This window comes from Leucopleurus acutus, assembly GCF_964270905.1.
Source record: "Leucopleurus acutus genome assembly, chromosome: 18".
In the NCBI taxonomy this organism is placed as follows: Eukaryota; Metazoa; Chordata; class Mammalia; order Artiodactyla; family Delphinidae; genus Leucopleurus; species Leucopleurus acutus.
The window spans coordinates 18,944,467-18,970,773 of record NC_139160.1 but is presented as its reverse complement, the minus strand read 5'-3'; the positions used below and the strand labels follow the sequence as shown (position 1 = coordinate 18,970,773).

Below are 26,307 nucleotides of genomic sequence, written 5' to 3'. Positions count from 1 at the left end.
CTCTCATTTGTTGCTGGTGGGAATGCAAAATGGTACAGCCACGTTGGAAAACAGTTTATTAGTTTCTTATAAACTTAAACTTGTATTTAATATAGAACTTAGCATTCCTCAACTTAGATATTCACCCAAGAAAAATGAAAACATACATCCACCTAAAGATCTGTAGTTGGATATTTAAGGCTAGGGTTAGTAGCCTCATTCATAGCAGTGTATTCAGCTGTTGGAGTAGATAAATAAATTGTGGTATTCATACAATGGAGTGCTACTCAGCAATTAAAAGGAATAAATACTAATATTATAGATACAACAATATGGATGAGTCCTCAGAAGCATTATGCTAAGTGAAAGAAGCCAGACGAAAAAGGCTACAGACTGTATAATTCCATTTGTATGATATTCTGGAAAAGGAATTGAAATCAGATCAGTGATTTCCAGGGGCTGGAGGTCAATAAACATGATTTCTTACACACACACACACACACACACACACACACACACACACACACAACTCCAGCATTCCTTAGCATTCCCAGGAATGGATGTTTTTGGTGTGGAGAAGGTTGGATTACAGATAGTATTGAGACAGATATGATACAGAGGAATGAGTGCTAGATTCACTGATAATAGTGCTGCTGCTGCTGGTTGTGATTCAATGAGTATAATGCCGGGCACCATGCTGATTACTTAAGTGCATCCTCAGAGACTTCCCTGGCATTCCAGTGGTTAAGAATTTACACTTCCACTGCAGAGGGCACAGGTTTGACCCTGGTTGGGGAACTAAGATCCTGCATGCCACCACGTGAGGCCCAAAAAATAAATAAATAAAAATAAAAAGTGTCCTTACAGTTAATTTTCATAGTGACTCTGATTAGATATTATCATCCCTATTTTAGTAGAAACTGAGGTCTAATTGGATTTAAGCACGTTGCTCAGTTATACCACCAGAGTATTCAAACTCTTGAATGTTTGACACCAAAAGGCATGTTCTTAACATAAATAAAAGTATAAGTGCCAGGGAGACAGGGAATTTTGTTTGTTTGTTTCTGTTTTCATCACTGTATCCCCAAAGTCATAAAACCATGGCAGTTGCATAATGAGTATTTCTTTTTTTCTTCTTTTTTTTTAATGAGTATTTCTTTAAAAATTATTAGAGATATCAAATTTTGGAAGATATAAAAAAACAAACTGGAAGAGGCAAAGAAAACTATATGAAGATATATGATTTTTTTTTTTTTTTTTTGCGGTACGCGGGCCTCTCGCTGTTGTGGCCTCTCCCGTTGCGGAGCACAGGCTCCGGTCACGCAGGCTCAGCGACCGTGGCTCATGGGCCCAGCCGCTCTGTGGCATGTGGGATCTTCCTGGACCGGGGCATGAACCCGTGTCCCCTGCATCGGCAGGCGGACTCTCAACCACTGCGCCACCAGGGAAGCCCTATGATTTTTAAATGATTGCAAATATGGTGGTTAGGCTGATGTTTTCCATTTAGGCAATTATCATATCAGTTGACTTTGTGTTAAATTATGTTATTTGTGTTCCAGTATAATCTACTATTTTAAAAAGTGAACAGAATGATTATAGAGTAGGATTTTGTAGTTGATTCTCATCTTCATGGCTTTGTAAATTTTTTCCCTCTGGCAAATTTTGGTGGCATCCAGATATAAGATCAGACCAACTGGATGTTATAGGTTACAACTAAAATGCAAGCCCTTTCCATATCTATCTCTATATATAATTCTATGTCTAGAATCTTAAATACTTTAATGTAGAAATTCTACTTCTAGGACTCTCTTAATTGGAAACTGATTATTTTCTTCACATAGATTAACAAAAATATTTGTGCATGAATCATTTGGTTTTATAACATTGATCTCATCTGTAATATGGTTCCCTCTAAAGAACTAAATCAAATGTAGGTGATTAAAATATTTAATATTCTCAAGTTTAGAAGGAACATTTATTTTTCTTCCATAGATAACTGTGTATGAAGAAGAAAGAACACTTTATCTATACATATAGTTAATTGGGATGCAGCTAGAACATCAACAATATCAACAACAAAAACAACAAGATTTATAAATCATCTGAAATAAAGGTCACACATTTTGCTTATAGGAAAGTTCCTCAGGTCCTTAAAAGTCAGAACCTATGTATACAACATTTTATTTAGGCATTTTATCATTTCAAATGAGCTTGTGTTGAATCGTATTTGCTATGTCCTAATAAAATTTGCTATTTAAAAAAAATGAATAAAGTACATACTCAATTTTAACAAGCTTAATACTTCATTTCCCAACTTTAAAAGAGTAAAAAAAAGATTGGAGTTGCTGAAAGAAGACACATTGAGAGAAGTTAGGTTCAACAGGTGATAGCCTGAGCAAAGAAGCAAACCAAAATCATGATAAGAATTAAGCATAAAAATTTAAAAATCATGGTAGTTTGGAAATTGTTTATTATAGAGACAACCAACCTTTTACATCTTAGTAGTTCCTGAGAAATTGACCATAGTAATGTAAATACTTATAAGTGTATATATATGTATATATAAGAGTTTATGTTCATTTTATTAAAACATACTTAATAGTCATTATAACAGTCAAGCAACATATACTTTGTTGTTCAGTTTCAGAAATAGTAAGTATGTAGTCTAGTTTCAATGTCAAATTTATTGAAGTATAATTTATATACACTAAATCAACCAGTTTTAAGTGAAGAGTTCAATAGGTTTTGGCAAATGTTATTTAACCATTGAGATTTAAAAATTTTTTATTACTCCAGAAAGTTGTCTCATTCTCTTTTGTCATCATTCCCCAACACACATCCACTCCTGTCCCCAGGCAGCCACTGATCTACTTTCTGACATTAAAGATTAGTTTTGCCTTTTCTAGAATTTTGTAGAAATCAAAGTGTACACAGCATGTACACTTCTGTATTTGGTTTTCTTTCCTCTGTGTAATAACTGAGATTTATCTATGTTGTGTGTATTTATACTTTTCCTTTTTTATTGTTGAATAACATTCCATTGAATGGATATACCACAGTTTATCTCTTCACCTGTTTTTGGATATTGGGTTGTTTGAGTTTTTGGTTTTTATGAATGAAGCTGCTGTTAACATTCAGGTACCAAGTTTCCACTTCTCTTGGGTATAAATATCTAGGGGTGGAATTGCTAAGTGTTATGGCAGGTATATAACTTTATAAGAACTTGCCAAACTTCTTTTCAAAAATGGTTGTACCATTTTACGTTTTCATCAGTAATGTTTGAGTGTTCCATTGCTTTATATCCTTATCAACCTTTGATATTGTTAGTCTTTTTAATTTTAACAATTCTAGTGGGTGTATAGTTGTAATATAAGTTTTAAAATATTTATTTCCCAAGTAGCTAAAATTAAGGAAAAGTTTAGAGTTGGATAGTGATAAGCTTCATATTATCCATAAAATTTGATAATCTAGAATAATTCTTTTTTCTAAAGCTTTTATATAATTGAGATTTCAGAACAATATAAAATTGCATCACATACTTTTCAGCTCCATTGTAATCTCCAATTAAGAGTAATAAGCAGTTCCAGCTGTTTGATAGAACATCAGATTATTTGGTATTTCTTTTGTTTTCAATTTAATATAATCCAAATTTTACCTATAAAACTTACATATTTAAATAGGGATATGTATTTTTCGGGATAAAAAGTATTCTAATGATAATGAAAAAATATTCTAATGATAGTGGTAGCCATCATTCATTGCATATTAGTTATATGCCAGATCTAAGGGCTTTATATATATAATCTCATTTAATTCTTACAAAGTGAAATATGTATTTCCATTTTACAAGGAAGGCAATTAGGGCACTGAGAGATACGAATTTCATAAGGTTAAAAAATACTTGAATCAGGACTTCCGTGGTGGCACAGTGGTTAAGAATCCACCTGCCAATGCAGGGGACACGGGTTCGAGCCCTGATCCGGGAAGATCCCGCATGCTGCAGAGCAACTAAGCCCATGTGCCACAGCTGAAGCCTGCGTGTCCTAGAGCCCATGCTCCGCAACAAGAGAAGCCACCGCAATGAGAAGACCGAGCACCCCAACGAAGAGTAGCCCCCGCTCTCCGCAGCTAGAGAAAGCCCACGCGCAGCAACAAAGACCCAAGGCAGCCAAAAATAAAAATAATTTAAAAATTAAAAAAAAAGACTTGAATCAATAGATTGATAAAAGAACAAGTGAATTAGAAGAAAAAAAATTTTGGAGTCCATTTTATGGAGCCTAAAATCTTTCAACTTGGCTTTGATGACATTGGATTACTAAAAAATGAAAATATTTACTTCAGAGAACTGACTGGCCCCTAGATTTTTTATAGAAAGTTATAATTTAACTTTTTGACCTTTCTAGTAATTTTTTTGCCGTATAGTATAAAATTTAGTTACTAATTTTGTAACTAGTTTGTTTGTTACTAGTGTAGAATTAAATGCTCTCAAGTATATGACCTCATAAAGATTTAGTAACAATTAATTTTGTTATGCTGAATAAGAAAAAAGTTGCATATAATACAGTTTTAGCACAGTATCCAGTGTGTGAATGATTTAATGAAATATTTGAACCTTTTTGTTTTGTTTTGTTTTGTCTTGTTTTGTTTCCAGGAAGGTTATGTTCAAAAGAAAAAGGAACTATGGGGAATCTGTATCTTTATTGCAGCAGTTGACCTAGATGAGATGCCGTTCACTTTCACTGAGCTGCAGAAAAACATTGAAACCAGGTAAAATTTCTTATATTAATATAAGCCTCTGCCATTAAAGAAAACTCTTTCTGAACTATCATTTTAATAGACTTTAGGGAATTAGTGGAAAATGCTAAAATTAAATAAAACGTAGAAAACTTAGGTCAACCAGTGGACTCCTGTTCTCCATTAGAGCCCTTAATGAAGGTGTATTTTTGCCGCACTTTCTTAAAAATGTAGCGGTTTCTGTCCTGGGAAAATTTCCATTGTGTCTCTCACTATCTGTAAACTTTCTTAATTGTAGCTGTTGATAAAATGGACAAAAAAAGCAAAGATTTATGAAGTAGACTTATATATTAAAACCTTTGTAAAAGTAGTATGAGTCTATCTTAAAGGAATTTAGTTGATTTATTAAAGTTTAAGATTATTTAATATAATAGATATTATAATTATATATGTTTTGAGACTGTATGTTCAGTTGAGTATCTATTATAATACTTGTCCCTGTAATTACTTAATTAAAGTCTGTATTGAGTTTCTAAGCCTAAAAGAGGAGTTTACTGTTTCCAGTAAGTCAAGAGAAGCCTTCTGGGAATTCCAGTCATTTCTTTTGCAGTATGTTTATGAAATGTAACAGTAAATAATTTTACCAAAAAGATAGTGTATGTTTTTTCTTGGATAAAACCATCTAGAGTTAGACATAATTGGTATTTTGTGTAAATGAGATAAATTGTTGCATATTTTAGTAACTTTTTCTTATTACCTCTAAATAAAATGTGGAAACAAAGGCCTTGTATGTTCATATTTAACTTATTGAATATGAATTGGTTTACCTCTCAGAGATTTCACAGTTTAACTTTATTAACTAAAATCACTAAATCAAAATAGTTTTTATATAGCTGAAAAATAATCTAAATATAGAGGTAAAATTTTACGTTGATTTATTCATTTATTCAGCGTATGTTTTCGTGACCTCTGAGGATCAGAAAGAGAATGAATGTTTGGGTTAGGATAGACTGGGTTTATTTTACAAGGTATATGACTTGGAGCAGATTGCTTATCCTTATTAAGTCTCGGGTTCCTTTCCTTTCCTGCGAAATAAAAATTATTAACTACTTGATAGAATTTTGAGAATTAAATAACTTATAATGAGCAGAGAAGTAAATAGTTCTCGAGTCAATGCCTGTAACACCATAGGTGCTGATGAGGTCTTGATCTCTTTTTTTCTGTAGATTCCTCCTATTACCCGCACCACCCCTCCAAACAAAAAGGGGGAAGGAAACAAAACTTACCAACTGCTAGGCGCTGTGTTACTCTACTAGGTTCTAATGATATAGAGGTGAGATATAGTCTCTGACCTCAAGAAACTCATCCAGTTTAAATTAAACAGATGACCGCAATACAGTGTTATATAGCTGTCCATAGACTGCTAAATAAATATGACAGAGAAAGTCTATTACATCCTTTATCTATAAGGTGAAAGAATTTTCCTGGAAAAGATTTTCCTAAACTTTTTCTCTGAGTATTCACAGAGTAACTCTGATTTATAAAATGGGCATATCATAAATAATATCACTACAATAATTATAGTAATGTATTTGGTACAACTTTTTCTTAGGGCATCTGTCAGTGTTCTGATAACTATCCAGGAATGTTATCTAAACCACTGCTTCTTAAAAGTACTCTGGTGAAGGGCTAGTTTCTTTTCTTCCCAGTATGTCATAGACTGATGTTTTAAAAATAAGTAATATAAATTAATTACTAGAAAAATGAAACAAAAATCATACTAAACACAGGACTAAATTTTTTATTATTGGATTCAGCAGGCATTAAAATTAGTGTCAAATTGCCATAAAAGTTTTTAAGTGTTTACCCCCAATTTCTGTACTTAATTGTGGACTGGTAAACAGTTTATGGACCATTATCAATCCATAGAGCACTGCTCCTAGAATATGTAGTTATCTACAGATCTGTGTGTTTTAATTATGGCTTTTTATGCCTGTCTGCCTGCCTTCCTCTCACCTTCCTGCCTTCACTTCTTTCCTTCAGAGGAGGACTACAGAAGGAATAGGGACCCACTTAAGTTACCCCTAGAAAAAGAAGGCTTTTTAGTAACAATTCACAGTTTTCATGGTGCTCCATGGATAGGTATTGCCATATATCTCAAAACTGGAAGTGAGAGTGGTTCCTGAATAAATGCCATTCTAAGTTTGATTTCTTTTTCTCAGCAGGTTAGCTCCATTCTTTTTCTTTTTTTAAAGGATCGATTTTTATTTATCTATTTATTTTTGGTTGCGCTGAGTCTTCATTGCTGCGTGTGGGCTTTCTCTAGTTGCATCTAGCAGGGGCTACTCTTCATTGCAGTGTGCGGGCGTCTCATTGCTGTGGCTTCTCTTGTTGTGGAGCACGGTCTCTAGATGTGTGGGCTTCAGTAGTTGTGGCATGTGGGCTTGGTTGCTCCGTGGCGTGTGGGATCTTCCTGGACCGAGGCTTGAACCTGTGTCCCCTGAGTTGGCAGGTGGATTCTTAAATCACTGCACCACCAGGGAAGTCCCCATTCTTTTTCTTTTCTAAGCAGCATCATGATTATCTACTCTGTATCATTTCTATTCCTCCTTTATTTGCTTTCCCACAAAGCTTGTCATGGCTGCCCCAATCCCCTCTATATCAGTGGAACTTTTCATAACCTTCTTTTATGTTCTGTGCCCTCTGCTGATTAGGTGAGGCTTTTATTTTTCCAGTTCCCAGGATAAATGTCTGAGTGGTACAGCCCTCTTTTTGGAATGAAGCCTGTAACTCACTGGTTGCTAGACAGCCTATGGATGGGTCTAGTGACTACCCTGTAGTTCAGTTAGCTGCTTTGGTATAACTCCTTAGACAAACTTGATTAGAAGTGAGTATGTGAGGTGCAGTTGATGATTGCTATCTGTAGCGCCCTATTTTTCAGAAGTCAAAAATGTATGTATTGATATTTCAAATAGGTTAATTTTTATAGAAAACAATAAACAATGATTTAAAGTTATTATTTAAACAACTTAAAATTTTTAATCAGTTTCCCTTTTCCCTTCCCCAACAATTCAGTCCTAAAACCGCTGGTGGGCTGAAGAAAGTAGATGTGTGCATCTGTGGTGGGGAGCACTGTGGTGCCCAGAGAAGGATGCCAGAGCCACAGTGGGATGAGAAGGTCATCCACCAGGGCCTGGGGCTTCTTGACATGGGCTGCTTGCTGTGCAATGTCAGAGACCAAGCAGGGTGTGCGGGCAGCTGGTATAGGGAGTCATGGCACATGTGGGGTAAGGGCAGTCTGGGGTGAGGAGTCAGAGCCCTACTAGGGTGAGGATGGTGTCCATGTGGAGACGGGAGGGCAGTCCAGGATGGGGGGAGTCAGTCTGAGCAGGAGAAGAGGGTGCCCATGTGGAGGAGTGGGTAGCTTGGTACTTATATAGGGGGATTGATTAAATGAGTAAATTAAAGATAAGTGGGTCACAGGTTTCTCACTGTCAAAGAAGAGTTATGAATATGGAAAGGGAAACACTGGAAGGAACCCTGTAGTTTTTGTGTTGGAATTGGGTAAATGGATGGGAACTTGTGATTTTAAAACATATAGATAGATACAGAAATAAATATATGTATATGTCTGTTATAACCCTTATTTTTTTTCCTGTGTTCTTGATGATAAGTAGATGTAGGCATAGATGTATAGATATAGTGGTATAGGTTGAAGACTAGTTGATTTTTTTCCTCTTTAAATTCTAGTAAAATGCAAAATCTAAGTTCCTTCTAAAGGATATATAATAGTGATTTGGTGTAGAGCTAACGTGTTTTGAATTGAAATGTCTATGCTTTGAAAATGAAACAAAATGAATTTTTAAAGTTATGAATTCACTTTTTTCTATTCTTTCCTTTGTAGTGTCTATAAATTTTTTGACTTACTAAAAGAAATCGATACCAGTATCAAAGTTGATAATGTTATGTCAAGACTGTTGAAGAAGTATAATGTGTTGTGTGCACTCTACAGCAAATTAGAAAGGTAAAGTACAAATTTTATTAGGGTTACACCCTGCTTTTTCGTATCATTGTTCATGATTAGTTTCCATCTGGGAACTGTTACGTTCTTAGTAAAGTTATTAAGTATTACACCTTAGATTTGTCCCCTTAATATTCTTATTTGTCCCCTTAATATTCTTTTTTTTTTTTTTTTTTTTTTTGCGGTACACGGGCCTCTCACTGCTGTGGCCTCTCCCGTTGCGGAGCACAGGCTCGGGACGCGCAGGCTCAGTGGCCATGGCTCACGGGCCCAGCCGCTCCGCGGCATGTGGGACCCTCCCGGACCGGGGCACGAACCCGTGTCCCCTGCATCGGCAGGCGGACTCTCAACCACTGCGCCACCAGGGAAGCCCTGTCCCCTTAATATTCTTAACTTTCTTATTTGTCCAATCATATTCATTCTGAATGTTTCTTCCAAAATTACTTGTTTTACTCATGGTTCTCATTTTTTTTTTAACAAACTTAAAGCTAGTTTCCACTTTAGCCTTCTCTGCCAGAAGACTTGTAGCTCTGAATGGAAGGGTGACCTAAATTTAGAATTCTTCCTAATGGTGATACTATGTTTAGGAAAAGAAAGCATGTTGGCACTGGAAGGTGTATGTGACCTATACTACTGAGCTATGACTTGTATTCTCCATGGTGGTTTAGAAGAAGTAGTTTTTTTGTGGAATATCCTTTAAGAAACTTCAGCCTATCAGCTGTTTTATTCCACATAAATTAAGAAACTACAACAAGCATTAATGAAGTTACTGTTAGTACCCGCTATGTGTTAGATGCTAGGGATGTAAAATCTTATGCTACTATGATCATGAATTAGCTTATAGTAAATAAATAAATTCTATCTTTTAATAAAAATAAGTGCAATAATCATTTGATGTGCTACTGTAGAGGATTATTTGTAAGAAGTAGAAATTATGTAGTGGGCAAAATACTGTGTATATTTAAAGGTAAGAAGGATAATTATGGGGTGAAAAAACTATAGAAGAAGGCAATGTCTGAGTAGGGTTTAAAGGATAGATAGAAACTCAGCAAGCAAAATATGTGGAGACTGGGACTGAGTATCCTAGGCAGAGTGATTAGCATGTGTGCAAAGCCAGAGCAGTACTGTAAAGTATTTTGATATTGCTAATTGCTAAAAGGTAGGAGGGAATTAGACTGATAGTGAGCTTGGACTTTACCCAGCAGGAGATGGAGAGTCATTGATTTTAAGCTAGAGAGTGACATAGTCAGATTTGGCCTTTAAAAGGTCACTCAGGCCTTTGCAAAAGAGATTTGGAATTTTTATTGACTAGTTATATGAGATAATTTAGTGTATATTGGCCTTGAAGTAGATCAATAGGATTTCTTCTATCTTATATGTACCTTCTTTTGAAGAGCAGTTGGGAAGATTAACTGTGATACTAAAGCCTATTTATTTCAGGGTAGACTATATGTGTATATATGGCAATGTGCTGTAGTGATTATGATAACTTTTAAAAAGCTAAACAGATCTAGATATTAATAATTTTGTCATTCATTGACTGTGTGAGCTAGGGAAACGTACTTAACGTTTTTAAACCTCAATTTGAATCTGTAAAATATAGCTAATAATGCTCTCCTTGCAGAGTAATTGTAAGATAATGTTACTGGTTAGCTCACCTCCTAGCACATACTAAATGCTAAATAAACAGTAGCTTTTAAAGCTATTATTAACTACATTAATGCTGTCACATAGAAATATAAAAATGCAAGCCATATATATATATATATATTTATTATTTTTGGCTCTGTTGGGTCTTCATTGCTGCACGTGGGCTTTCTCTAGTTGCAGCGAGCAGCGGCTACTCTTAGTTGTGCTGCACGTGCTTCTCATTGCGGTGGCTTCTCTTGTTGCGGAGCACGGGCTCTAGGCACGTGGGCTTCAGTAGTTGTGGCTCGCGGGCTCTAGAGTGCAGGCTCAGTAGTTGTGGTGCACGGGCTTAGTTGCTCCATGGCATGTGGGATCTTCCCAGACCAGGGCTCGAACCTGTCTCCCCTGCATTGGCAAGCAGATTCTTAACCACTGCGCCACCAGGGAAGCCCAAGCCATATATTTTAAATATTCTAGTAGCTGCATGACAAGTAAAAAGAAACAAGTGAAATTAATTTTAACATTTTATTTAACTCATATATCCCAGAATATCAAATTTCAACACATAAATTTGTATACAGATGTTCATGGCAGCATTATTTATAATAGCCAAAAAGTGGAAACACCCTGAATGTCCATCAGCTGATGAATGGATAAACAAAATGTGATCTATCCATATGGTAGAATATTGTTCAGCCATAAAAGGGAATAAAGTTCTGCTACATGCTACAATATGGATGAACCTTGAAAACATTAAGCTAAGTGAAAGATACCAGACACAAAAGGCCACATATTTCATTTTATGATATGTCCAGAACAGGCATATCCATGAGATGGAAGATAGGTTAGTGATTGCTAGGGAATGGGAAGTGAAGGGAATGAGGGGTATCTGTTAAAAGATGTGGGCTTTCTTTTTGGGGTGATGGAAATTTTAGATAACAGTGATGATTACATAACAAAGTGAATATACTAAAAACTACTGAATTTATACACTTTAAAATGATGAATTTTATGTTAGGTAAATTATATTTCAACAGGAAAACATGAAACCAATAGAGAAGTTTTACATTCTTTTTCTCATACTAAGTATTTTTTTTAATACTTTGGTATGTAATTTACATTTACAGCACAACTTCATTTATACTAGCCAAAAACACTTCAGATGTTCAGTAGCCATAGGAGCTTGTGGTTAACATATTAGACAGCATAGATTTATATTATATGTCATTATCTTTACTGTATGATAACATTCTATTCTGAATTACATTAAATTACAAAATGATATAAAACAACGCATCTGACATTAAACATATTTTCTATAATTATAAAAATTCCCTCTTGATTACCATCTGCTTTTTTTATATAAGATAGTAGTTTTCTCTGTGTAAATTTTTGATCTACATATTTTTTGTGACTGGCTTCTTTCGCTTAGCATGTTTTCATGGTTCATCCATGTTGTAGCATGTTTCAATACTTCATTACTATTTATTATGGAATAATATTCCATTTTATGCCTACATCACATTTTATTTATCCATTCATCTACTTATAGTCATTTGGGTTGTATGTCTTTTAAAGTAGTTGACAGTATAAAGGAGAACAAGTGTATATAGAGTTTGTTATATTAACTTTATTATATATCATTTCGTCTTCTCTTCATTTGTTTCCATGGATTTGATTTATCATCTTGTGTCATGTGTTTACTCCAATGCAGCTTTGCTCCTACCCACCTCTTTGTGCTGCTGTTGTCAAACACATTACATTTCATGTGTTAGAGGCCCAAGAATGCAATATATACATATTGTGTTATGCAATTATATTTTATATCAATTAGGAGAAGAAAGGAGAAGAAGTATATAATTATACCATCTTTCATAATAACATAATTACCTTTACCAGTGCTCTTTGTTTATTCATGTGGATGTGAATGACTGTCTTGGGTCATTTGTTTTCAGCCTGAACTTCTTTTACTATTTTTTTATAAGATGAGTTTGCACATTCTCTGTTTTTGTTTGAGACTATCTATTTCACCATCACTTGTGAAAGGTAGTTTTGCTGTATATATGAGTTTTAGTTTACATTTTTTTTCTTTCTTTGAGTATGTAATCCCACTGCCTTCTGATCTTCATTGCTTCTGTTGAGAAGTCACCTGTTAATGTTATTGTGTTCCCTTGGATATGATGGATCATTTTTCTCTTGCTGCTTTCAGGATTTTCTCTTTGTCTTTCAACATTTATCCTATGATATATCTAGGTGTGAATCTCTTTACATTTATTCAACTTGGAGGTGGTTCTGTTTCTTGGATGTGTAGACTTGGGAGTTTTCAGCCATTTACAAAATTTTTTTTCTCTCTCTCTCTCCATTCTTTTCTGGTACTCCCATTACACATATATTCGTGTATCTTTTGGTGTCCAAAAAATACACCAATATATTTTTTGGTGAGCCTCTTCTGTGAGCCTCTTCATTTTTCTTCTTCTTTTATCTCTCTGTTCTTTAAACCACATAATCTCTTTTGATCTGTCTTCAAGCTTAGTGCTTCTTTTTTTCTGCCAGCTCAGATGTACTTTTGAGTCCCTCTAGTGAATTTTTTATTTTGGTTATTATACTTTTCAACTCAAAATGCCCTTTGGTTCTTTTAAAGTAATTTCTGTCTTTTTATTGATAATCCTCTGTTGGTTGAGACATTGTCAGTGTACCTTTTTTTCTTCTTTAAGCATGATTTCCGTTAGTCCTTTGAACATATTTATAATAGCTGTTTTGAAGTCTTTGTTAAGTCTGACACTTTGGTTCTCTTAAATAAAATTACTGTTATCTGCTTTTTTCCCTATGTAGAGGTCACACTTCTCTGCTTCTTTGCATATTTCATATTTATTTTTGAAAACCAGACATTTTTTATAACATTGTAGTAACTCTGGGAGCTGATTCTTTTCTCTCATGGGGCTTGCTGCTGTTGTTTTGTCTTTGTTATTTGTTTAGTGGCTTAGCTGTACTATCTCAATGAAGTCTTTTTCTCCCACAGTGTGTAGCCTCTAATCTTGCTCCTTAGTGTAGCCTTGGACAGGTGCATAGTCACTCAGAGCTGACAGTGGTTTTAGCTGGGTTCTCTTTGACTATCCTTTCCCTGTTCTTAAGCTAACTGCCTCTGTTGATATCACACCTAATTGCTACCTCTCACTATTTGCCGACTGATTGCTTTATTGTTTTTTTTTAAATAAATGTATTTATTTATTTTTTGGCTGCCTTGGGTCTTCGTGGCTGCATGCGGGCTTTTCTCTAGTTGCAGCGAGTGGGGTCTACTCTTTGCTGCAGAGCCTAGGCTTCTCATTGCGGTGGTTTCTTTTGTTGTGGAGTACAGGCTCTAGGTGCACGGGCTTTCATAGTTGTGGCTTGCAGGCTCTAGAGCACAGGCTCCGTAGTGGTGGCACACGGGCTTAGTTGCTCCGCGGCATGTGGGATCTTCCCGGACCAGGGCTCAAACCCATGTCCCCTGCAAGGGGACATTGGCAAGGGGATTCGTAACCACTGCACCACCAGGGAAGTCCTGCTTAATTGTTTTCGACAATGCTCTGGGTCACAAGTTGCTTTACAGTCTAATCCAATTAAATTTGGCTCCCTCTGCAGGAGTAGTATTTGAGGCTAGCCTTGAGGCTTATTTTGATACTAGGAGAGCTATTCTTAGCTGTTTCTTTCTCTGGTTCTCTCCTAGATGATCTAAGATTTAGCTTTTTGCTCTCATAAGATCTGTTGGCTTTCTCTTACTTGCTTCCACCAAAGTCTGTATTGCTTTCAACAGTTCTCTTATTCTTGAGCATCCCCACACTCCATTCCAAATGAGTTCCCTTGGGGAGAGCTCAAGGCTCTGTGTTCTTAGGGCCTGCCTCTCCCCTAGGCACCACTTCTGTGCCACTGCTTGGGAGGTCAGGATGGGGGCAGTGGTCTCTTCTCTTGGAGTGATACCTCTGTTTTAAGAGTAGGGCACTGAGAAGAGGCGATAGCCCCTGGTCTTCCCAGATTGCCTTTCTTGGCTGGAACCTCTGTCCTATGAGCTGCTCGGCAAGAGAAGTCAGTATTTTTGATGTGCTCTGTGCCTGGAGTAAAACTTTACCCTATGAGTGGGGGCTAAGCGGAAGACAGGAGCCCCAGACCTCTCAGCTCCTCTTGCTTGGGATAGACTTTCTGCAACACAGATCTGGGGGCGATGAGAAATGCCTGGGAGCCGACTCTTCCCTGAGAGATAGTTCTAGGCTGGGAGCTGGAGAGAGAAGAGCCCTGTGTCTTGGCTACACCTGCCGGGAGTAGAGCTTTGTTATGCTGAGCTGGAGAGGAGGAGGAAATGAGTTTTGCTTTGAATTCTACAGACTGTCATTGTTCTTACCAAGATTTAGTAGATTTTCTTGAAGAAATATTTCCTTTTTTTGTTGTATGCCCTTAGGAAAATTTCCAGAGACTTTAAATGGTTTTTTAAAAATAGTTTTACCAATTGTAGTTATTACATTAGGAAACAGGTCTGCAGAGAACCTTCTCCACCATTCCAGAAGTCATTGTCCTAAATAGGTAGGTTTTATACAGTAAGTCCCCTCCATCTGAATGAGTTACATTCCGAGAGCATGTTCGTAAGTCCAATTTGTTCGTAAAGTCCAGCAAAGTTAGCCTAGGTACCCAACTAACACAATTGGCTACATAGTACTGTACTGTAAAAGTACTGTACTGTAAAAGGTTTATAATACTTTTCACCCAGATAATACATAAAAAATAAACAAACACAAAAAAATAAAGAAAACATTTTTAATCTTACAGTACAGTACCTTGAAAAGTACAGTAGTACCAGCTACGTCACTGCTACTTTTACGCTTGCTTCCAGACATCCTGGCCTTGAAATAAAGACACTGTACTACTGTACTCTATACAGTACTGTACAGTAAAGTACACAAAGCACAACCACTTGTAGAGGATGCACACAGGTGACAGTGTACGCCAGACACGTGAACTAACTTACATGATTGGACGTGTAAACTCACATTCACATCTTTGAAAGTTTGCAACTTGAAGGTTCGTGTATAGGGGACTTAATGTAGTACTTTCAGTTGTGTTATTTCAGTGACACTATTAGTTAAATAAGCTTTTATGACCTGATCTGAGATTCTAACCAGATCAAGGTTCAATTACAGAATGTATTCCAAGTTAGAAATGCACATATCGAATCCAGTCTTTTTGTAATTAGATATTACAGTGATAGGTGAAATGTCATAAATTGGAAACATCTACTTTAACTTTGTTTTATAATGCTGTACTTGAGAAAAAATGTATCCTTCTTAAAATAAGATGAATAAAGCATGATAAAACTGATTTCTAAATTATGAAAAAAATTTAAAAGTAACTTTTAAAAAAGCCATAATGTTAACATAATTATTTCTTCCTTTCAGAACATGTGAACTTATATATTTGTCACAACCCAGCAGTTCGTAAGTACCTCAGAGTATGTTATTTTTCACTTTTGGGGTTTTTTTTTTTTAGAGATTTTTGTGGAAAAATCCCAAACACGTTGATAGTTTCAGGGTTAGTTTGATTGACTGTTCTATGATATTTCATAAATTAAGGTCATAGATTTAAGCCCTATACGGATTATTTATCTTTTCACAAAGAAAGTGGTATGAAATACATGCCTTTTACTACAAGGGAGAACTAATAAGGTCGAAGTTAATTCAGAGCAACATTTTACCAGCTCTGGGAAAAATGCCAATTCATTGACAAACTCTTTTTTCAGAGTATATTATAGACATTTTATTAACTAAGACTCAGAGCATAACTTTTGAGTAAGAATAAACATGAACGTCTATATTAAAATTTCTACGTAGTCTTTTTAAATGCATGATACATGTTCCAACAGTATACCATTGTAAGAGCTCTAGAGTTTTTCTTCGGAAACAGAACGAGTATTATGTGAGATTTTCTGCCTCATTGAAGTAATGATACCGAAGATGATTGATACAAAGGGAAATTGTGTATTAATTAATTAACTCTATTAATTTCACTCGTTAATTCCAACAAGTGAATAACTTAACATTTATGAAGACATAGTGTTAATTTGGTAGAGTCACCCAAACCTCTATTTTTCTGCTTACAGAAAATTGATTTTAATTAGAAAAGAGAGCAGAAAAGCATTAATTGGAAACCATGTATGTCATATTATACCACTTTCTGTGCATAGTTTTAGATTACAGTAGAAGATATTCAATATTTTCTTTAAGAAATGTATACTACTTTGGGAAAATATAAATAACATGGTGAAAACACTAACTGAATTGAGACAAATTGAATTCATGTGTAAATTGTGCATTTAAGACGGACTGTATTCTATTATGCGATCCACTCTGGTCTATAATTGTAAAAAATGAAAAAAAACGGTGTAGTTGGAAAACAGTGTGAGTTTTTTTTTCTTCTTTCTATTTGTTTATTAGGATATCTACGGAAATAAATTCTATGTTGGTGCTAAAAGTTTCTTGGCTCACGTTTTTACTAGCTAAAGGTAAAGTCATTATGTTTGTTACATACTAATATTTCAAATGTAGTAATTGATAATTCTTTCGAGTAAGCTCAAAATTTTAATTCTATTTAATATTGTTCCTCCTTCCCCCTAGTTCTTTGTGTGACTTTTTAACTGTTAGCAAGTTCTTGTAATTCTGATACTGGAGGCAACCTTGAAAATGTCTCATTTCATTTCTTTTTCTAATATTTTTCATTCTTTCCTATTTTTAAGAATAATGTTACTGTTTTTATAAAAGTGATATATATTCATGATAAAGAATGCAAATAATACAGCAAAGCGCAAAGAAAAATGTAGAAAAATTACCCAAAACCCCCCTAGAAATAATCATCATTAAAATTATGTGATTGTATGCACAAAAATGTATCTGGAGTAACATTCTGATTAAAAAAGGTGGGTGGATGAGTGCACTCACAAACATATATATAAGTTTCTAAAAATAATATATTGTCCTATGTTTAAAATATAAAAATTAATTTTACTCAAATTTTATAGAAGAAAATAAGAGAAATGGAAGGAATTGCTTAAATTTATGTTTTGTCACTTAAGCAGTGTTATTTCTTAAAATATTTCTCTAAGATTATGAAAACATTAAGAGGTTAGAATCTTTATTTAACTTTGTGTTTTGAGTTAAGGCAATATATATTAATCTGCTCTGAAGAAAAAGAATTCTCACTCTTCCTGTCACCTTCCTATTCCCTACTTTCAGATTTGCTTTTTTTTGTTATCATTACATTACCAAAGATTATAATATTTACATTCTGTTCTGTAATTATAATTATCACAGTTGTTTTGTCTCATTTATGTATTTAAAATGGATTCTAAGCTTATTGTCACTCCTGTATCATAGCTTCTCCATTTCTGAGTTCTTTATTTTGGTCTATCCTTAGCTGACTAGATTTTACCGTGAAGGAGTTTTTCAAAAAAGCCTTTTTGGCGCCATGTTTTCTATGTTTGACATGTTTATGAACCATGTCTGTAGTCTTTAGACTTGAAGGACAACTTGATTGAGTATTCAGGGTTTTTTTGTGTGTGTGTGGTACGCGGGCCTCTCACTGCTGTGGCCTCTCCCGTTGCGGAGCACAGACTCCGGACGCGCAGGCTCAGCGGCCATGGCTCACGGGCCCAGCCGCTCCGCAGCATGTGGGATATTCCCGGACCGGGGCACGAACCCGCGTCCCCAGCATCGGCAGGCGGACTCTCAACCACTGCGCCACCAGGGAAGCCCGAGTATTCTGTTCTTGTATCATGTTTTTTTTTCCTCAGGACACTATTTTCTGGAATTGAACATTGCTTTTGAGAAATCTGAGACTAGCTTAATTTACCACCCCCCCATTTTGTTCCTTGAATATTTGAAGAATTCCTTTTTTTAAAATTTGAGATTTAATACATTAACCAGAAAATTTCTATACCTTCAGTATTGGGATTATTAGTGGTTTAGCAGTCAGACACCAATAAGATAGAAAATGAATCAAATTAAACTTCTCTTTTAAAAATACTGCACAACATAGAGCCATAAGCAAATATGTCATAGCTATATCATTTGTATATTTTGTGTAGCTACACTATTTTTTTCTTAGGTGTTTATTATATGCATTAATTTCCTTATATACAGCTCTTTATAATAAATATACAGCTCTTTAGTTGTATGTTATATAAACTTTTAGGATTTTGTGCTAAATAATTGCTTTATAGATGACTTTACAATTATGTACTAATTTTATTATTTCCTAATGGCTTTGGTTATTTCTTAATATTTTGGAGTGAGTTGAAATTGAAAATATATGAGGTTTCATAAATAAATAGAACTGAAGACTAACGTGTATCATTCTTCAAAATGATTTTCAGAGGTAGTAAATTTTATAACTCTTACCAAAACTGGAAGTGAGTTTAAAGAAGGAAAAAAATCAAAATAAATTTAGACATAGGGACTGAATTATTATAATAATACCTAAATGTAAAATTCTCATGGTAGACTTATACTTCATTCATAATTTTTTTTAGTAAATTTATTTATTTTATTTATTTATTTTTGGCTGCATTGAGTCTTTGTTGTGTGGGCTTTCTCTAGTTGCAGCGAGCGAGGGCTGCTCTTCGTTGTGGTGTGCTGGCTTCTCATTGCAGTGGCTTCTCTTGTTGTGGAGCACAGGCTCTAGGCACATGGGCTTCAGTAGTTGTGGCAGGCGGGCTCAGTAGTTGTGGCTCATGGGCTCTAGAGCACAGGCTCTGTAGTTGTGGCGCACGGACTTAGTTGCTCCACGGCATATGGGATCTTCCCAGACCAGGGCTTGAACCCGTGTCCTCTGCATTGGCAGGCGGATTCTTAACCATTGTGCCACCAGGAAGTCCCCATTTATAATTTTATAACTTTATATATTTTTACATGTTGCAAATCTGACTGAATTTTTGCAAAAAAACAAAAAAAAAGATCTTTAACATGCTTCTAGTGATTGTTGCATAAATGAGTATATGGATACAGCCATACCCACAATTTTCCCTGACTTAAAGACCTCAATCTCTACCTTAAGATATGGACCTTCTTTGTTTTCAGGGCAAGTTTTACAAATGGAAGATGATCTGGTGATCTCATTTCAGTTAATGCTGTGTGTCCTTGACTATTTTATCAAACTCTCACCTCCCGCATTACTCAAAGAACCATACAGTAAGTATTTTAAGTAATTTATGCCCCTCCTACTTAATCATTCAACATTTTTTTATGGACTTACACTAGATCCAAAACATGGTTCTAGAGCCAAGGGAATGATAAAAAAGAAATCAGACATGGGTTCTGCCCTTAAGTAGTATAAGATATAGAAGGAGAGATAAGTAAGCAAGTAATTAGAGTATGTGGTTGAAAATAGTCTGGGCCAAAATATAGCAAATACTATGGGAGTTGAGGAGATGAGAACGTTTTCCTAGCTGGGAAAGACCAAGGAAGACCATAAAAAAGTGGTGGCATTTGAACTGAGTGTTGAAGGAGTAGTTAGGGTTTGAGTGTTGTGGTAAGTTGGGAGACTGCACTCCCAGTAAAGAGAAAATCAAGAGGCAAGGCATAGATATGAATGAGACTGCACAGGGAAGAGTAACGCATTCTATAGAAATGGATTAACTAAATTTTTATTATTGGAAGCTATAATGATTATGTGACTGACTTTTTTTTTTGCATATGAAGTGTAATTGATCCACTTCAGTGGGTGATGAGATGGGAGGTGTATTTAAATAATAACTATTGCTGAAATAATTAGATAGCATTAAGCAAAGACAAGTATATTCCTCTTAGAATGGAATTGCTCCCTTTGGTGGCGTGTAGAGTAGGATTTAAAATCACTTAATACACTATAGAGAAATGTAAACTTAACTAAGGTTTAGCTGATTCCTTGCTCCTAAAATGTTGACAGTATTAGTAATACTAAAAATAATAGGGGAAAAATCAAAACATGGAAGTCTCAAAGTGTTGAAGTGGCTGAAAAGCTGAAGCCTGATTAATCTTCATGAACAATAACTTCCTGGAAAAATGAAGCAGAATTTTGAAAAGATGTTGAACATGGCTTGACCGAAAAGGCAGGTCATTTAGCAGAAACCACATGCAACACAGAGGGGAAAAAATATAAAACAATATATTTTTAAAATTTCTGAATCTTTAAAATTTTCCTTTGTATGCCTTTTCCTCACTTTAAAAAAATGTTATAGCTTTAATAAGTTGATATATAACTTTAGGTTGACAGCCTTTGTTCTTTTGGATAATTCAAATGTACATTTAATTCTGTAAGTGCCATCTTAAATAGAAAGCAGGATAAGGTGTTGAATTAACTGGCTATGATAAACTTGCAGTTAGCTTTTTATTATGAAGAATTTCAGTGAGCATAAAAGAAAGTCGTATAATAAGCTTCCATGTACTTATCACCTGCCCTCAGTGCATAACTTATGGTCAACCCATAGTCCTATCTACTGCTCAATTCTACCAGCGATATTATTTTGAAGCACACTTTTGCATACCGTTTCATCCCTATAAATTTCAGTATGTATCTCTGAAAGATAAAGTCTTTTAAAAAAGCATAATGACAGTACCATTCTCACACCTAAAAATCAATTAATAGTGATTCTTTAATTCCACCAAATATCTAGTAAGTATCCATATTTTCAATTGTTTTATAAAAGTAATTTAAAAATTTTTTACATGTTGACTAAATCAGAATCTAAATAAGATCTCTACTTTGTGATTGGTTGGTATGCTTTTAAGACTTAAAAAGTTCCTCCTCCATCTATCTTTCTCTTTTTTTCTTGTAATTTGTTTATTAAATAATCAGGTGGTCTTGTTCTGTTGAGTTTTCCATGGTTTAATTTGTAGTGATTGCATCCTATGGTGTAGTCTTAACATGTTCCTCTATCCTGTCAGTTTCTTGTAAGTTGTTTGTTGGGCCTAGAGGCAGTTAATACTTTTTATACTTAGTCATCTGTAATCTCTTTAATAGCTATATTCACATTCAGTTTGAATTGAAAATGCTCAAAATAATCCAGGGGATTTTTTTTAAATTACAATTTAGTGTCACATGAGTATATTTGTATGCTTAATTTTTTAAAAGCATCGTAATTTATTTGCTAAAACTTTGAAAAATTTATTTTTTATCCTGTATCTACAAATTGAATCCATAAATACATGCTTATTATTTTTAAGACTCTTTTAAGATAGAAAACATTTTTTCCCCTTGCAGACTAGTAGGATACACTTAATATTAGTTTATAAGTTGGCTATTTCCCTTGCATTTTTCATATTTGTCTGTGGGGTTTTAAATTTCTTTTTGGGCTAGTTGGGGGCAGAAGAGAATAGGGATGGTAGCAACTATTACCAGTATATAACTTACAGTAGATATTCAATAAATAAAGCTGTTAGCTTTTTAATGAAGCCTAATAATAAAAGTAGCAGAATGTTACCAAGATTATTTCTGACCTTCCGAGTTATAATTAGAATACTTCATTATTTTATACAGTGGAATGTGCAATTGTTCTTATCTAATTTACCATTTTTACAGAAACAGCTGTAATACCTATTAATGGTTCACCTCGAACACCAAGGCGAGGTCAGAACAGGAGTGCACGGATAGCAAAACAACTAGAAAATGATACAAGAATTATTGAAGTTCTCTGTAAAGAACATGAATGTAATATAGATGAGGTAATTTAACTTCATGATTTCTTTAAAATAGTTAAAGTAGATTTAGATGTAAGTTCTTCCTAACAGTATTTAATTCTTTTATGATGAGCTTGCTTTTTGTAATTAGTGCCAACTCTTTTGCAGTAGCAAAATATTTAGAAAAAGTTTAATTTTCATATTCAGTTACTTTGATTTTAAAGAGAATAGCTCCCTCACTCTGGAATCATTGAAATGTACATGATTAAAGCAATAGTTTTCAAATGTATTTGTTCTTTGATTCCTCTGTGGTTACTGATACGCCTAATGTTTTCAAGTATCCTGCTCAGAAAACCCTAGTGTTTTGATTTAGTGCTAAGTGATACCAACATTAAGTTTCTGTTTAGCCTTCTGTAGTTACTCTTTTTCTAAATATCACACCAGATGTTAATGACTGGTAGAGGATACATGAACACCCAGGAATTGCGTATCTTGTCAATAAAATCTGGAATGTTAGAATTGGAAGGAATCTTACAAGTAATGTACTTGGCCTCCTTTTACTAATGAATAAACAAGCTTCTAGAGACTGATAGCTGATTACTAACAGAGTCTATGCTTTGGACCATCTGCTACCAGTGCTTTTTTCACTGTGCCGTGCTCTTTCTCTCATAGACTGTTATATTGTCCAAAATTCACTACCACTAGATAGCTATGTGAAATGTTGCATCTTTGAAATTGCTCTGTCAACTCTGGGAAGGAATTGGGGGTATGATCTCAAAATCTAGTTTAAGAAGTGTTGGAATGATTTATCAAGATATCTGGGTTTTAGCACTGTGGCTTTTATTAATTTTAACAAATATATAGATATAGACATATAGCTGTATCAACTTTACACATGTAATATATTTACTTTTCTAGAATAACAAATTATCTTTGCTAATAAGCTGACAAATGTAGTTGAAATATTTTTTTTTACTCCAGTCTGTTGCTTACTCCCTCAAGGTAATGAATAGGAATAAATGCAGTTTTCTAATTCCTGGTTGTTAGTTCTCTGTATTTTAGAACTACTTATAAAATTGCATTTCAAAAATCAGGAATAAATCATGTTTTTCCTTTTTATTTTAAATAATGCTTCTATAATTTAGAATGTAATAACGATTTGTAAAGTGTAGGTGATTAATAGCTTTTGGGGTAATTCATATTAATTTGACATTTGATTATTTACATGTAGCATTTATAGTTATATAACTATTGGTTAGTTATATTTATGGTTATATAATTATTGGTTAGTCACACTAATTGGTTAAATAGAACTACCCACCTTATAATTATTCCAGTTCAGTGGGAATTAATTAGAAAACAATACTAATATGTATTACAGAAGCTTAATTCTTAAAGCATTTTTGTGAAGCAGAAGATAGGAACTTATTAATAGGAAGATATTAAATTATTCTACCTTAATAAATGTAGACTGCAAATTGGAAAAGGAAGTTAAACGAAGAAAAGTAAGTTGTTTAAAATTCCATAACACTTTGCCAGTGTAAAATAGTTAGGGGTATAACTCCACGTTTTCCAAGGACGGTCTTTATTATCCATGTTAAATGTAGGGTTTTTTGTGTGAAACTGCATAATGACCAAAACATTTTCACTCGGTTTTGAATAGAATTGTTGGGTATTTGTATGTGAAATTATCTTCTTATAAAAGCAGGTCATTTTCCTAAATTTATGCTGAAATAATTGCCTTGATATTCCCTAAGCTAGGTATGTGTGTGAAGTGGCCCAAAAATATGCTTTGGGGAGAAATCAGAGGCAGTGTAGAGAAATTAAAAGAGTCTTGGCTTTGATGCTAGACAGATTGGGTTGCAGTTCCAGCTCTGCCACTTCCTAGCTGTGTAACTTTGGTGAAGTCGCTTAATATTTTTGAGCCTCCCATGTTTTCAACATTTGTTAAATGTGGGATATTGAAGTTGGTTTCGATGGATTTTCTTCTTATAAATCCCATTTCATTAACAATTCCCCCCTGCACCTCCATTTTAGGACCTGAAATCTGCCTCACATGAATTAAAAAGTGAATAATTGAATTAATTATAAATAAGCATCACACTGGGTTGAATGTAACTCATTGATCAAAATGTCAGTTAACACTTTCATTCTATTGTTAATAGTGACAGATTTTTTTTAAAAAAATTTAATTATCATGTAACTTTATCTTTTTCAGGTGAAAAATGTTTATTTCAAAAATTTTATACCTTTTATGAATTCTCTTGGAATTGTAGCTTCTAACGGACTTCCAGAGGTAATCTGAAAGAAAACGTAATAAAAAATTAATGTGTTTCGGGACTTTAGCAAGGGAGGAATAGTTGCCTAAATTTCTTAAGATCACTTTACTGTATATTAAATGTTTTTTACTCAAGGAAAGAATCTAAGTAGAATTGTGGTGAATCAACTTTATATAGTAAGAAAAAACCCCTTTTGAACCCATTTATGCTCAAATGTATAAATAAGCAGCATTTAAAAGTTTGCGCTAGAAGTTGGTTTGTACTAAAATTTTTCAAAAATCAGAATGTAGGCTTTTGAACTTCTAAATGCCATTAAATATTTAAATAGAAGTAAATATCTGTAATCAAATTTGATTCTAATTTACTTTGCTGCGCTTCTTTAAGCATAGGAGCCATGATTTGTGCCATCAACATTATTAGCATTACTGTACTTGGAGCAACTCTTTTGAGGCTTTTTTTTTTTGGCCAGAGCGCGTGGCTTGCAGAATCTTAGTTCCTCCACCAGGATGGAGCCCAGGCCCCGGCAGTGAAAGCCAAGTCCTAACCACTGCACTGCCAGGGAATTCACTCTTTGGAGTATTTTGAAAAAGCTACTTAATTGGATGTAGCTTTGGTTGAAATGACTGTGCTTATATGGTAGAAATGTTTTACCTTAGTGGTGTGCCATCCACCCATCTGTTGCTTTTCACATTTTTCCTCATATGTCTTGCTCTTCAGTGAGAACAGAACAACTGAGAACTTTATGTGGTAATGTGTGGAGAAAAGAATGCTTAAATAAATGATGAAGTACAAGTACTCAGTGAGGAAGCAGCGTTTCAGACACACCTATTATCAGTCACCAAGACCAAAAGACATGAAATCAGAGAGCTAGATTGCTGATTTTATGGCCTGAGTTGGTAGCTAGTCCTCCTTGAATTAACTAACTTATTCATTCAGCAGTTATTTAGTGAGTGCTTAATATATGCCAGGCATTGTGCTGGATCTCATCAATGCAGAGATTTAACTCACAGTCATTGTCATTAAGGCGCTAGTGGAAGAGACGGGCATAGAAGTAGAACATTAACAGGAGTCTACAAAAGTCTAATAGATGTGTACACAGGGTGTTGTGATATCTCAGAGGAGGACTCCCTAATCCAAAGTGGGCCAGATAGGTTTTGTGGGAAATTCTTTGGAGGTGATGTGATTTCTGAGCTGAGTAAGATTTATGAGAAGTGGCATTTCTAGGGGTTGGAAATTATAGATTTAAAGGCACAGTGATATGTGATAGTATGGTCTGTTCTGTAGAATGAGTGGTAAGACATGGTACTAAAGAAACAAGAAGGGGCCAAAAGTTGTATTTCTGAGTTCTGTTACCAACTTATATACCAAAAAATACGCTGTTTACAACTCTAAAGAATCTTGGACATTCATAATTTTTTTCCCTCTGAAAGGATTACAGGGTTATTATTAGAAAATTCAAGATAAACTTTACGTTATATAGCACTAATAGCTGCCAGTCAATAAATGATTGATAATTAACACCTAACTGACATAGGGCAGGAATGACGATTAAGCCTTAATCAAACATGAATGGCTGATCGGCCTAAAAAACTTATGCAAACAAACAAAAAGTTTACATTTAACTGGATTTTTTCCTACCACTCCTTTTAGAATGCAATTTTAACTCTCTCAGGTTGGAAACACTCTGGCTTTAAAAGTCACAGGAGGGCTTCCCTGGTGGCGCAGTGGTTGAGAGTCCGCCTGCCGATGCAGGGGACACAGGTTCATGCCCCGGTCCGGGAAGATCCCAGATGCTGCGGAGCAGCTGGGTCCGTGAGCCATGGCCGCTGAGCCTGCGCGTCTGGAGCCTGTGCTCCGCAATGGGAGAGGCCCCAACAGTGAGAGGCCCGCGTACCACACACACATACACACACACACAAAAGTCACAGGAGAAGGCTGCTAAATGGTTTTCTAGTGGGCACTGGTTTTTATATTATGATTAGAAAATTATGAA

General features: G+C 34.9%; 1 protein-coding gene across 3 annotated transcripts in view; it reads left to right on the top strand.

Annotated features, from left to right (window-relative positions):
* RB1 (RB transcriptional corepressor 1) overlaps window positions 1–26,307 on the top strand; it is a gene marked incomplete at its 3' end in the record, with an annotated part of 133,762 nt that overhangs the window by 25,961 nt on the left and 81,494 nt on the right. For all 3 annotated transcript variants that reach the window (XM_082859168.1, XM_082859169.1, XM_082859170.1), the window contains exons 3-9: window positions 4,631–4,746; window positions 8,618–8,737; window positions 15,787–15,825; window positions 16,822–16,889; window positions 19,459–19,569; window positions 21,938–22,080; window positions 24,254–24,331. In XM_082859168.1, the coding sequence (XP_082715294.1) occupies window positions 4,631–4,746; window positions 8,618–8,737; window positions 15,787–15,825; window positions 16,822–16,889; window positions 19,459–19,569; window positions 21,938–22,080; window positions 24,254–24,331 (675 nt within the window). The remainder of the gene's footprint in view (window positions 1–4,630; window positions 4,747–8,617; window positions 8,738–15,786; window positions 15,826–16,821; window positions 16,890–19,458; window positions 19,570–21,937; window positions 22,081–24,253; window positions 24,332–26,307) is intronic.